At 43.6% G+C, this 13,186-nt stretch overlaps 1 protein-coding gene across 2 annotated transcripts in view; it reads left to right on the top strand.

Moving 5' to 3' along the window:
* fam184a (family with sequence similarity 184 member A) overlaps nt 1-13,186 on the top strand; it is a 91,866-nt gene that overhangs the window by 32,057 nt on the left and 46,623 nt on the right. For both annotated transcript variants that reach the window (XM_034579389.1, XM_034579390.1), the window contains exons 3-7: nt 5,555-5,674; nt 6,795-6,953; nt 8,586-8,825; nt 9,299-9,382; nt 9,931-10,182. In XM_034579389.1, the coding sequence (XP_034435280.1) occupies nt 5,555-5,674; nt 6,795-6,953; nt 8,586-8,825; nt 9,299-9,382; nt 9,931-10,182 (855 nt within the window). The remainder of the gene's footprint in view (nt 1-5,554; nt 5,675-6,794; nt 6,954-8,585; nt 8,826-9,298; nt 9,383-9,930; nt 10,183-13,186) is intronic.

Raw genomic sequence — 13,186 nt, 5'->3', positions numbered from 1 at the left:
TTTTCAGTCTGGAAATATGAAAAGTTTGGAAAGTTGAAGTTGTGATGCAGCATATTGCAGAGGTGAGAGTCAGAGAAGCAATATTAGATTTAATCTGTAAATGGCTGGTGTGTAATCTCCTCAGGAAAGATATTTTTAATGATAAAATCATAACAAAAGATTGTAATACAAGAAAGTATCCATTTTTATACACTGTTAATGCGTCCTGGGGTCTAGGGACTGTGACTTTAATCTTACTTTAATGTGAGGAATCTCCATCTGTACGTAATCCACCAATCTGTTCATCCAACCTCCTTCAAATGTGGCATCTTTGTTACTGGGAACCCAAAGAAGTGAAGGGGTGACACGTGCCATATTTATACATTATATTATATTTTGTATCTAAGTAAACACAACCAGAAGAGAAATGATTGTTCTAGTCACTCAACAGTCAACTATTCTTCTATTTCTATTAATTGTTGTAGTCATTTTTTAGCCAAATTACCAAACATTCCCCGATTTCAATTTCTCAGATTCTTTTATTTGTCTTATGTGACAGTAACTAAACTTACTAAGATTTGACCCATTGGACGAACAAATCAAGGGATTTAAAAACATCACTACGGACTGATTTTAAAGAATCCAGTGTGTTTTCTTTTTTACTCGCGGCTCAGTTTCTTCTGTAGTTCTCTTTTGATCTCAATAACACAACCTAATTAGACAAATTCATGGAGAAAGAAAGCGACTGATTGAAACTGGACTTCCTTTGTTCTGGTATCACCTCTGAACACACACACACACACACACACACACACATTATTCTACACAGACTAACACACACACACAGAGGAGGTTAACAACTGGTTAATTGCATAAGAACTGGCTTCAGGCAGCAGTGTTAACTTCAATAACCTCATCTGCTTCACGACACAAGTGTGAAATATGTCAACCGAGCAGATAGAGCGAGGAGACGACACAACCGGAGTGTGTCTCACGCTCAAAATTAGAAATTAAATTTCCAATTAGACGATGATTAAACGATAATGAGTGTAAGAAGATAATGATAATCACCTTCCATTGTTCCTCGGGAGGCTTTTACACCCGCGTCTCACCACAGTGTTCAGGTGAGACTTTAGGGAGGAAAACACCAGGATGTACAGAACGTGGACAGATGTGTTAAATCGAGCTTTTACTTGTAGTGGATACAAAGCTGATTCATTGATTAACTATAGTTCATTTGTTCTTTGTTTATGATGTGAAGGGAAGAAATGTATCTGCAAAATCCCTCGTTACGTAAACATTGATGTATTAAGGGTTGAACATTCAGACAGAGAGAATCGAGTGAGGAGAAAGAAGACGACGAGGCAGATTTTCCCATCAACACAACAAAAGTTATGCGGCCGTAACAATGATGAAGTTAATTGCTTTGCCAAATCAGTGTTACACTAAACTGCCCTCTGCGACAGCGCCTGCTCAGAAAGGGTCCTGCCAGCAAAATGACACATCAATAGTTGTTGAGGCAATTAAACGCCGCTTCTCCCCGTCGCCCCTTCTTCCACACGGTTAATGATTTTATCCCCAAGTGTGAAGAAATCAATGCGGTGCTACCAAAATATAGTCGGTCGTGTCAGAGCCTTTGCTTTAGATTCACCTGGGAGGAATTAAGGTAAAGACGATTCTAAATAATCATAGTTTTATAGTTTTTTTTTCCTCTTTCTGGTCCAGTATCGGAAACAGAATTGATTTTATTGGAACATTTTGGCATTTTGGGAATTTCCCTTTGTTCTGTTCACTGTGCGAGAGTCAGATATGTTGATCGATACCATTCTCAAAACTGTCAATGACATAAAAGGCTCAAGCCACTGGTTTGTCTGCTGCTGTGTCTTCATACAAATGTTTCTGTGTGTTAAATATATTATATTTAGAATTAGGTCCAATCAGGGAACGCAGTACAGTTAAAGATATTTTTTAAAACATCCATACTGCCTCCTTTCCCTTCCAATTATAAACGAGGTACTGCTGGATATCAGAAACCACTAATCACCTCATTATTCATCACGTGCATGATGTTGATATCCGATCGTGTCTTTAGATCATGATTTTAATCCTCAGACAGAAACAAGCACCAACTTTTCGTTTTGAGCTGTTGTGAACGAGAGCACTAAACACTGAAGCAGCTTGATAGCACCGTAAAATCCTGTCTTTTACGACCTAATTAAAAACGTATGACTTATCTCCCCTGTCAGGCGACGTCACATCGCTGTTGTTGAAATGCTCTGCAGGGATTCGCTCCGATTAAACTTTTATTTTCATTATTTGCTGCAGTGTTGGTCATTATCGTTGCCAAAAATAGGTTTAGACACGTTTCAGGACGGTGTCAGTCGCTAACCTTTCTCGTGATGATTCCCTGAAGCTCGATATCCTTAAAATATGTGAATAAACCTGCCAGTGCAGTAAAAGACCAAGTCATCAGTTTTCTCATCGTGCATCAGCGTCTTTACTTTCTCCCCGAAACGAACCTCGAGGAGACAAAGGTTTACGATTCACGGATTTCTTTTTGGGAAAATGTTGAAATATTCTGAGGATTGCAGAGTTTCTTCTAAGAAACAAGGTTTCAGGAACTTTTCAGACTGTATCCAAACAAAAATGGTGGAAAAGAAAAGTACAAGAGTGAGAGAATATCTTTAAAAATCTCTGGGATGATATTCAGGTTATATACAGTAGTTGTTCTGTATGGAGGGAGCGTCACGAGGCAGCAGAAAGTACAACAGGGGTTGAAAAGTCACATTTAAAGCAAACAGAAGGAAGTTCCGTGAAGGAAGTGACACTTCCCCCCCCCCCCCCAGTTTCCTCCAGTGTTTGACAGGAGAAGTCATATTTCATTGAACAGCGAAGCAGAGACTCAGCTGCAGCGCGGCCGCTGGAAGTCTCGGCGAGTTCCTCAGCTGTGACTTTCTCCGCAGCTGACGGATGAAACTTGTGGCATTTCGCTGTCACCTTATCGATCCGCCTGGTGTCTCTGTCATTTATGCAAACTCCTCCAAGGACACGCACCGATCGACCGGAGGAGGCGAGGAAGCATCAGCGCTACCAGACTCACTCTCTCTCTCACTCTCCCTCTCTCTGTCTCACACTCCTCTCCCCCTCTCTCTCTCCCTCTGTCTCACACTATTCTCCCCCTCTCTCTCTTTCTTTCACACAGTCACACCTCAGAATAATGAACGCACACAAACGCACACACTCGGACACACTCACCAGCAGCCTGTCATTGTGTTTAATAAAAAGGAAGCTCATGTTGCAGGCTCTGTTAATTACCTGCGCCAGACAGGTGGTGTTTTTGTCTGTGAACTCTAGTTGTTAGCAGGATTATGCAAAAAGTACTCAACGGATTACGATGAAACTTGGTGGAAGGATGAAGTATGAAACAAGGAAGAACCCAACACATGTTGGTGTGGATCCATATCAGGGGGTGGATCCAGGATTTGGTTTTTCACTTAAGCACCAATGATGAAAATCCTGTGAATCCGGGTGTCAGTGTGTGTCACTGGCTATTCCTGAACGTACAATTTATGTTGTATAATACTAAAACTATTCATTTCCTCCATATTGTTTTTATAGAATGAAACGATGGCTCACTTACACTCGAATGTGAAATCTGAATGTTGACAGGCATCTGCAGGCGCCTTGGAAACAATATCACTGTTTGTCATGTTGCCGCCTTCCAAGATCCAATATTGGTCGATGCCTCATGATGACAGTGATGGCAATATTCTCAGCCTTTGTCTCCCAGGCGAACACACACACAGACACACACACAAACACACACACACACAGACACACACATTAACACAAAACTGTCTGTGCCTCCTCGTCTCTCCGGCCGTTTAGCAGGCACTGATTACACTGATGAGTTTGGACACGGGCGAGGAACTTGACAGTCTCTGCCGGTGTTTGTATACTTCAGGATATTTGTTATTTCATTGTGTGTATGTGTGTGTGTGTGTGTGTGTGTGTGTGTGTGTGTGTGTGTGTGTGTGTGTGTGTGTGTGTGTGTGTGTGTGTGTGTGTGTGTCTGTGACAGCGTTATGATTATTGCCTCTCATCTGCAGAAGTGCTCTGATGACTCTCGGTGTGTGAGACGGGAGATTCTTTAGCTCCTGTGACTGTTACGTCTGCTCCATTCACTTCCTAAGCTGATGAGAGACCGAGCTGGCTGAATGATTTATACTTGTGGGTGGGGGGGTGGGGGGGGGGGGGATGTTTTATTTTGGACGGAACTGGATTTTCCGCACGCAGCTTTATTTGGCTCCAAGTGGTTTGTCTCTGATCTGATTCTCCTTAGTGAAGAAACAGTCTACCACTTTGTCCCTGTCTCAAATGTTTCAACCACTAAAGTTTACTACATTCAGAGATTCATGGTCCCCAGAGGATCGTACCAAGTTTCCTGATCCCCCCCCGGCCTCACCACTTGTTCCCTCATGAGTTTGACGTTTCAGATTTTGGATGGGTTCATTCACCTGCTCCTCTGACGAATAACTTGATTTATGACCAAATACCTGCAGAATCATGAAAGGTGCTTCCACACGGGGCCTTTCCATGTCTGAGGACCTCCTGATTATAACGTGTATTAGTTTCTCTGGTTGAGTTATGACAGAGCTAAGGACTAAATAAATAAGAGTATGAAAACATCACCACATGTCAAACTACATCCTTTCATCTCTCATGAAGACACAAAGGAAGCCGCTGTCCTTCTTTGTCTCGTCCCCCCCGCCCCCCGCACTCCCTTTCCCTAATTCTGCTGACGGACTTCGGTCCAGAGTAAACAAAAGGCTCTTTAGCTCCATCGCTCAGTTCAATGTGCTGAATTATTGACTGGGATTTTCGCATAGCTTTGTTTCTCACGGCAGGGAGGGAAGCATTGGGTGGGGGTGGGGGGGGGGAGGAAGGCGTCTCCTTGTTTTTCATGTGGAAATGTAAAACCCATTTCTTCCCCTGACTCGGCCTGTGAGCAGGGGATCACTGCTCTGTCAGATTATCGCTCTCTGGATGGCTGCATGTATTTTTGGGACAGATTTAAAAGGTCAATCTCATGCACAATAGTTTGCTCGTGTTATTTTTATCCGCAGACGTACGCGGCATCGACCGATTTCTAATTCACGACGTATCACTGATGCTTCTCAGCACCGGGGGGGGGGTTGCTACACAATTTACTGTACACAGTCATTTGCATTTCAACTGATTAGAATTGTATAATGTAGTAAATGATTAATGTGAACTGGATAAGTCAACAACATTTACACATAGATCACCAGTGATGTATATTTCTTTATGTAGAGATGGATGAAGCATCTCCACTTCCTCCCACCATCCAGAGATGAAGCCACAATATCCCGGCATCGAACGCTGTCCGTTACAAAACACATCAATATCCGCTTTACGGTCATTTTAGCGTTCTGTCATGTTTTCCTCTTCACTTTACTACTGTCCACTTTAGTGTTTGACTAACACATCCGCCCGCTGTGTCCTCCTGTGAGACCAAGCTGACTGGCCCGTGTTTCCTCTTCCTCCCTCGCAGGTTATCTATGCGCTGAACACGAAAAACGACGAACACGAGGCGGCCATCGCCACCTTGAAGGAGGCCCACGAAGAGGAGGTGCAGCAGATCCTCTCGGAGACCAGAGAGAAGATACTGCAGGTTTTTACTTTGCATTTAAATTTGTTATCAGCAAGAGCTGTGACACAAACAATACTTTAACGTTAAGATGGAATGGAGTTGACTTGAGGAAATTTTAATAAGGAGAAAAAGGAGTTTTATGGGTGTGAATGAATATTAATTTACATAAGTAATGTAATAAATTGCGGCTTCCTGGAAAGAAAAAGTAAATTACTGATGAAATGACAACTTGTGAGTTATAAATATCTCTTTCTGGTTTAATTAATGAAGTGCAGCAGAGACGTTTTCACATGAGTATCAGGGAGCTTTGATTTAAAGAAGATTTAAAATGACCCTTTAGAAATGGATTGAGATATGATATGTTCATAATACCATCATATACATACCTGACACATGCTAAGCTTCTGTCGGTGCACAACCATCTCATAGCAGCCGATGTGCTGGAGAGCCAGAGAGCTGAGATCACATTTACCAGCTCATTAATATTAAAACAGCTGAATATTTATAATTTAGGTGTATATGCCATCACTCCTAATGAGGATTACTTGCTTCCTTGACAGCAGTGTGACTAAACTAGAAGCTGAGCATCGAACATCAACGTCAGGAAGGAGAATAAAAACCTCTTCTGATTCCAGATGGAGGCTTTTAGCGGCCGGAGGGTTTTTCATTCCAGAAAAACAGCCAATATGGACACTGGTCTCTTTCTTTTAGCCTTTCAACACAAAATAAAGTGAATATGTTTAGTTGGGACTGAGATTGAATAGGTAGCCGTGTGAAAATGGCTTTTGTCAAAGGCCTCTTTAGACGAGGAACATTGTTTTTGCCGTCGAGGAAATTCTGGAAAGTCGTTTTTACCTTTCTGCTGGACTCTGAGACCAAAGAAGCTCAGATCACAGCTCTCACACTATATTTCTGCATAGAAAATAATTGTTTGCTGCTAAATTGACATTTAAAATCTTGTACAGGTTGTTTGTTAGATTATCTAAAGATTCGGTGGAGTTTGTAGGAACATTCGGACACAAGGCATCTTTGAACATTTTCTGACAAACGTCACCTTCACTGTGCCAAACGTATCCTCATGATTAATGCACATTTAGTCATAGATGTGTTTGTCTAACTGGTTCCTACTCGTCTGTTGCAGTACAAGAGTAAGATCAGCGATGAGATGGACCTGAAGAAGCGGATCCAGTCTCTGGAGGAGTCCATGGAGCTCCACGAGAGGATGAAGAGACAGGCGCTGGCCGAGTTCGAGAGCTACCGCCAGAGGGTGGAGGACATGCAGCTGTGCACCGAGGCTCAGGTAGACGGAGGAATGGTGTCTCTGTGTGTGTCTCTGGTAACCGGCAGCTGTGCTCTGCAGGACGCTGCCGGTCACAGTTGCAGGCAATCAGCCGCTAATGTCTGTGTCTGCGTCCTGCTGCGAGGCCGGAGAGTCGCTCTCTGTCCGCTCCGCCTTTTGTCTTTTGGTCTGGACGCTGCTGTCGTTGTGTTGTAGTGGTGGTGAGACAATGCACAGCTTCTTTCAGCTTGTATCTGGGTAAAATCAGCACAATCACCAGGATGACAGATCGTCCTTTGGCTGAACTGATCAGGGATCAGAGAAAACAGCAGCTTGCTGCGTCGTCTGTGTGATAAACTCCCAGTTGGTGTTTTTTTTTTTTTTTTTTTTGCTCCCTGTTGCTTTACGTTAATGAATCCGAGGGAACATATGATGTTTTCAGAGTTATTCATCACAGTGGGTCGAACTGGTGAGAAGCTATTTCCAGATTGCTCAGTGACGCAGTTTCATCTGGGAGAAGTAAACATAACCCCCCCACGTCTTAAAGAGACAGATGCATTTACACCTTTTCAAAGCACGTTTACATCTATTCATCTGGCAGATGATTAGTCCAACAATACGTCTGATTATCAGTTCTAATAAGTTTGGTTTTCATCAGGAATTTGATGCTAAAACAGGGAGAAGCATCATGATTGACAGCGGAGACTCACTCGTGATTGGTTGAGCACACGTATCCACGGGAAACGTGCAAGACGGCGACGTTCGAACCCAGGATATTTTACTTTTGAGTTTTATTCACAGATGAACTTTGTGTACTGAGGCTGTCTGTGTGTGTCTGTCTGTGTGTGTCTGTCTGTGTGTCGGAGGAGTATCTTTAGCGCTCTTAAGCTCATGGTGTATTAGCCCGATAACACACGTACAGTATTCAAGTCAGACAGTGTGGACTGTGTGGCCTTTTCTTTGTGTGTGTGAATGGAGGAGAGTTTCAAATCGATGCAGCAGCTGACAGGTAACAGACAGACGGGTGATATTATTGTGCAGGTTTACACACAGAGAGGGAAGAGGATGTGATTCTGAGTGACACACACACCTCATCAGTCACACCCCCCATCTGCTCTCTCTGACTTCATTTATCCAGAGTTTAATTTCAGCGTGAGCAAACTGCTTAAGAGCTTCAGGTTACACAAAATTCAAATTCATATTTTTCTATCTGCTGCTGTGGTAAAACGTTTCAGACAGTTCGGCCAAATTAAATTAAAAAAGTGTTTCAAATCTGGTGCTTACAGATGATTAGTATTTGCTGCACCAACTTCAACACATTCAGAAAAACCATCTGGTCCAGTTGTCAATATTGTTCATCGAGTGGCGCCTGATTGATACTGACAGGCTGCATCAGGGCTCCTCTAGTCATATCCGCACATCGAGTGGTAGCTTACTCACAAACGGTTGGTTTCTGTTTAGTTTGCCTGCTGGTTTTCTGTGCTAAATTAGAGCCGACAGGTCGGAAGCCAGAAGGTCAAATTCCCCCTGAGCCAGTACATCACCACCTGGCCTGGAGCTTTTAAAAAGTTTACCCACCGTGTAAGAAGCCCGCAAATCCATAAATCAATCCCCCTGTTAGCTCAGGCCTTTATTCTCCGTCTCCTCCGGCAGCACACGCAGCGGGTGGTGTCCATGTCCAGGGAGGTGGAGGAGATGCGGCGGTCCTTCGAAGAGAAGCTGCGCACGTTCAGCCAGGCCCAGGCCCAGTTCGAGCAGGAGAAGCAGGCGGCTCAGGAGGAGCTGAAGGGCCAGCACAGGCAGGAGATCCAGGAGCTCCTGCGCAGCCACCAGAGCCACAACGCCAACTACAGCAAAGACCAGGAGAAACTGGGCCAGCTGCACAAGGCTGAGGTAACTGCTGCGAAAGTAGATCAGCTCCCGACGAACACGGCATCGAGCTGCGTCACGACAACGGAGACGAGAAGAGAGTGAGACGACTGATTGTGACAGTCCGCCACGTTCTATCTTGTCCTGCCACAGTTTCAGATTGAAACCCCAAAAACGGTTTACACTTCCGAAAACAACAAATTTGTTAATTTGGTTTTTCTTCTGTTGCTGCATTGTGAAGCTGTGAGCTGCACGATTTGCCTCATGCTTGCTCGTGCTATCGTCCATAAAGTTATTACCGTCCATGCAGAGAGTCAGACCTCTGCTCCTGCTACTTCAACTCTAGAGCAGGTTAAACTTTCTATATACAGCCCAATGCCATCATGTTACAGCGTCTAGAAGTGATGTACACATTTTCTAAACCAGTTTTATCTCTCTTAACAAAACCTCCAAGTCCGTACCGACTGTTTGAAGATGTCCTTCCTGATTTGTTGCAGGTGGACTCTTTGGCGGAGCGGGTGGAGGAGCTCAAACAAGACAAAAAGAGACTGGTGGAGGAGTACGAGGCCAAACTCAGCAAGGTGCTGCACCCACAGTACTGCATTACATTTAAACACCTATAAAGAAAGTTAATTAATGCATGATGAGGAGTTTATTGTGCACATAATTGGACGATAGGCTTCATGCAGCGTCGTGCAGATATACTGTATCTTCTGAGGACAAGCACAACCTGGATGATAGAATAATATGATGCATTTTTGTCCTGAAGCAGGTGTAAATATATATTTTATCCGTTTAGCTTCTTGCATTTATTGAGGGGAAACCTTGTGACTGCGTTCTAGGGGAATTCGGTCAAGCACAGCAGCATTAATAAGAAGTGGACAGGCTCTGGTGAGCTTTACTGAACATCCTTTAAAAAAGACTGCATTCACTGACACTCTTATGACGACCTTGATGAAAGTGAAGGCTGAGTGTCACGATGTAAATACGACATCTCGAAGCTGTTCAGCCGCCTCACTCACGCACAGTGTTAGAGACATACGGCTTTGTGTTTCATATCTTCCATCAAGCTGTTTGGACGTGTTGTCCTCAGTGATGGATGGTTTCTCACCCGTGTGTCTGTCCCCAGGCTCAGGCCTTTTACGAGCGCGAGCTGGAAGCCATGAAGAGAACGCAGCAGCTGACCGCCGACAACCTGTTGGCATGGAAACGCACCGAGTCCGAGCTGCGGCGGGAGTTCCAGAGTCAGGAGGCGGCTCTTCAGAAGACCCTCGGGAAGCTGCGGGCCGAGCTGGTCAGGGTGACGGACGAAGCCCGGGAGAACCGGGACAAGTCCCACAAGCTCCACTCGTCTCTCAACACGGCTGAGAGCAGCGTCAAGGTGAGTGTGAACCAATCAGCTGATTCCACTCATCACAACTTCCTGTTGTAACAGAACTATGAAGGACAGCAACAGCCTCAAGAGTGACTGGACTTATACTAAAACAGGTTTTATGGACAGTCTACAAAATCTGACCTTTTGGAGCAGATGATAAAATGAAGGTCAAAAACACAAAAAACTTAAAGGTAGTTTATTAATTTTCAATACTGATATATCAGGCAATATGTATATTTACAAAAAAAAATATTTGCAATGATTCCTATGATGTTGTTATCAAACTTATGACAAAGAAATGTGATTGAGGCTTAATCATTTTAGACTATAACCATTGACTTAATTGTAAATAACTAAATACAAAGAAAACACAATTTATTTATTGGCTCACTGATGCTTAACAAATACAACCAGATATGTAGAATATGAAAACATAAATGCATATTTTCTGCAGAGTTTACTCCATAAAAAAAAAAGTGTACATGTCGGCAAACAGAAAAAAACAATGCCAATATCCTGATCAATAAATCGGTCGGGCTCAACTTGGGCAATTAATTATAATTTGATTTGTTACAGATATTCTGTTCAGGCCATAGTGATCATAGGAACCACATCTGAACCTTTTAGATATTACAGAGAAAGCAGCTCTTCCAGGCCACCTTCGGAAAAACATCATTATTCGGATGGAGTCTTTTATTAAGGTTGTTCACACAGAAAGAAAAGGAAATGTTTGCCCTGCGTTGTTTGCACGAGGAAATTGGGACGAGAAGAAAGGACTTGAAGGAAAAATAAGAAAGTCCCGAGTCCATTGATTCCCTTTGATAGCTGCTGCTTTTCACTCCTGTGAGAAAATAAGACGTGTTCTTCTGTTTGTGAGTCCATCTAGATGTTTCTTCTCTGACTCTAATGTACCTGTCGAGGCCACAAAGTCCGAGTCTCATAACAAGCAGCCTCGCAGAGCTCGGAAACAACCGTCTGGGAAGATTCACACCGAATCATGTCTCTCCATGCGACTGCAGCTCCACATCACAGGAGCCACCTCTCAGATGCTCGATGGGGCTCGAGAGGCTGGAGAGGCTGGAGAGGCTGGAGAGGCTGGAGAGGCTGGAGAGCGGAGCCGTGTTTCACAGCTCGGTCCACACGCGTGTGACTCGTTCATGGGGTCGTCTTGCTTTTTGATATTTCTTTGCAGTTATCAGACAATTAATAATCGAGTGAGGTTGTTTAAATTTGGAAGGAAAGATCAGTTATGTTAAAAACTAGAATGTCACACACTCATAGATTTCAGTCCCCGAAATATGATAATGGACAAATGGACCGGGGTGAAAACATAACCTCCTCTTGACTAATGTCTTAGTTATAATAATTATAATAATAATAATAATGATAGAAACAATAAGACACTTTTCAAAACAAAGTTACAAATTGCTTAAAGAAAAACAAAAATGATAAAAGCAATTAAAAACTGTTCAATCAATTCAAGAGCCAAGAGTTCAGCACTTTGGAAGTAACGTGCATTGGTGTGATGGCAAAAATAGCATTTCTGTTTGTTTTGTCATCACTTGAACTGTTTCTGAAATTGTCTGAGTTGTGTAGCGTCTTTGGAGTAGAACGAGTTGTGTAGTGTCTTTGGAGTAGAACGAGTTGTGTAGCGTCTTTGGAGTAGAACGAGTTGTGTAGTGTCTTTGGAGTAGAACGAGTTGTGTAGTGTCTTCGGAGTAGAACGAGTTGTGTAGTGTCTTCGGAGTGGAACGAGTTGTGTAGTGTCTTCGGAGTGGAACGAGTTGTGTAGTGTCTTCGGAGTGGAACGAGTTGTGTAGTGTCTTCGGAGTGGAACGAGTTGTGTAGTGTCTTCGGAGTAGAACGAGTTGTGTAGTGTCTTTGGAGTAGAACGAGTTGTGTAGCGTCTTTGGAGTAGAATGAGTTGTGTAGTGTCTTCGGAGTGGAACGAGTTGTGTAGTGTCTTCGGAGTGGAACGAGTCGTGTAGTGTCTTTGGAGTAGAACGAGTTGTGTAGCGTCTTTGGAGTAGAACGAGTTGTGTAGCGTCTTTGGAGTAGAACGAGTTGTGTAGTGTCTTCGGAGTAGAACGAGTTGTGTAGTGTCTTTGGAGTGGAACGAGTTGTGTAGTGTCTTTGGAGTGGAACGAGTTGTGTAGTGTCTTTGGAGTGGAACGAGTTGTGTAGTGTCTTTGGAGTAGAACGAGTTGTGTAGTGTCTTTGGAGTGGAACGAGTTGTGTAGTGTCTTTGGAGTAGAACGAGTTGTGTAGTGTCTTTGGAGTAGAACGAGTTGTGTAGTGTCTTCGGAGTGGAACGAGTTGTGTAGTGTCTTCGGAGTAGAACGAGTTGTGTAGTGTCTTCGGAGTAGAACGAGTTGTGTAGTGTCTTTGGAGTAGAACGAGTTGTGTAGTGTCTTTGGAGTAGAACGAGTTGTGTAGTGTCTTTGGAGTAGAACGAGTTGTGTAGTGTCTTTGGAGTAGAACGAGTTGTGTAGTGTCTTTGGAGTAGAACGAGTTGTGTAGTGTCTTCGGAGTAGAACGAGTTGTGTAGTGTCTTTGGAGTAGAACGAGTTGTGTAGTGTCTTTGGAGTAGAACGAGTTGTGTAGTGTCTTCGGAGTGGAACGAGTTGTGTAGTGTCTTCGGAGTAGAACGAGTTGTGTAGTGTCTTCGGAGTAGAACGAGTTGTGTAGTGTCTTTGGAGTAGAACGAGTTGTGTAGTGTCTTTGGAGTAGAACGAGTTGTGTAGTGTCTTCGGAGTGGAACGAGTTGTGTAGTGTCTTTGGAGTAGAACGAGTTGTGTAGTGTCTTCGGAGTGGAACGAGTTGTGTAGTGTCTTCGGAGTGGAACGAGTTGTGTAGTGTCTTCGGAGTGGAACGAGTTGTGTAGTGTCTTCGGAGTAGAACGAGTTGTGTAGTGTCTTCGGAGTAGAACGAGTTGTGTAGTGTCTTTGGAGTAGAACGAGTTGTGTAGTGTCTTTGGAGTAGAACGAGTTGTGTAGTGTCTTTGGAGTAG

The sequence above is a fragment of the Hippoglossus hippoglossus genome, chromosome 24, assembly GCF_009819705.1.
Source record: "Hippoglossus hippoglossus isolate fHipHip1 chromosome 24, fHipHip1.pri, whole genome shotgun sequence".
Lineage (NCBI taxonomy): Eukaryota > Metazoa > Chordata > Actinopteri > Pleuronectiformes > Pleuronectidae > Hippoglossus > Hippoglossus hippoglossus.
Note: the sequence above shows the minus strand (reverse complement) of the source record. Positions and strands in the feature narration are given on the sequence as shown.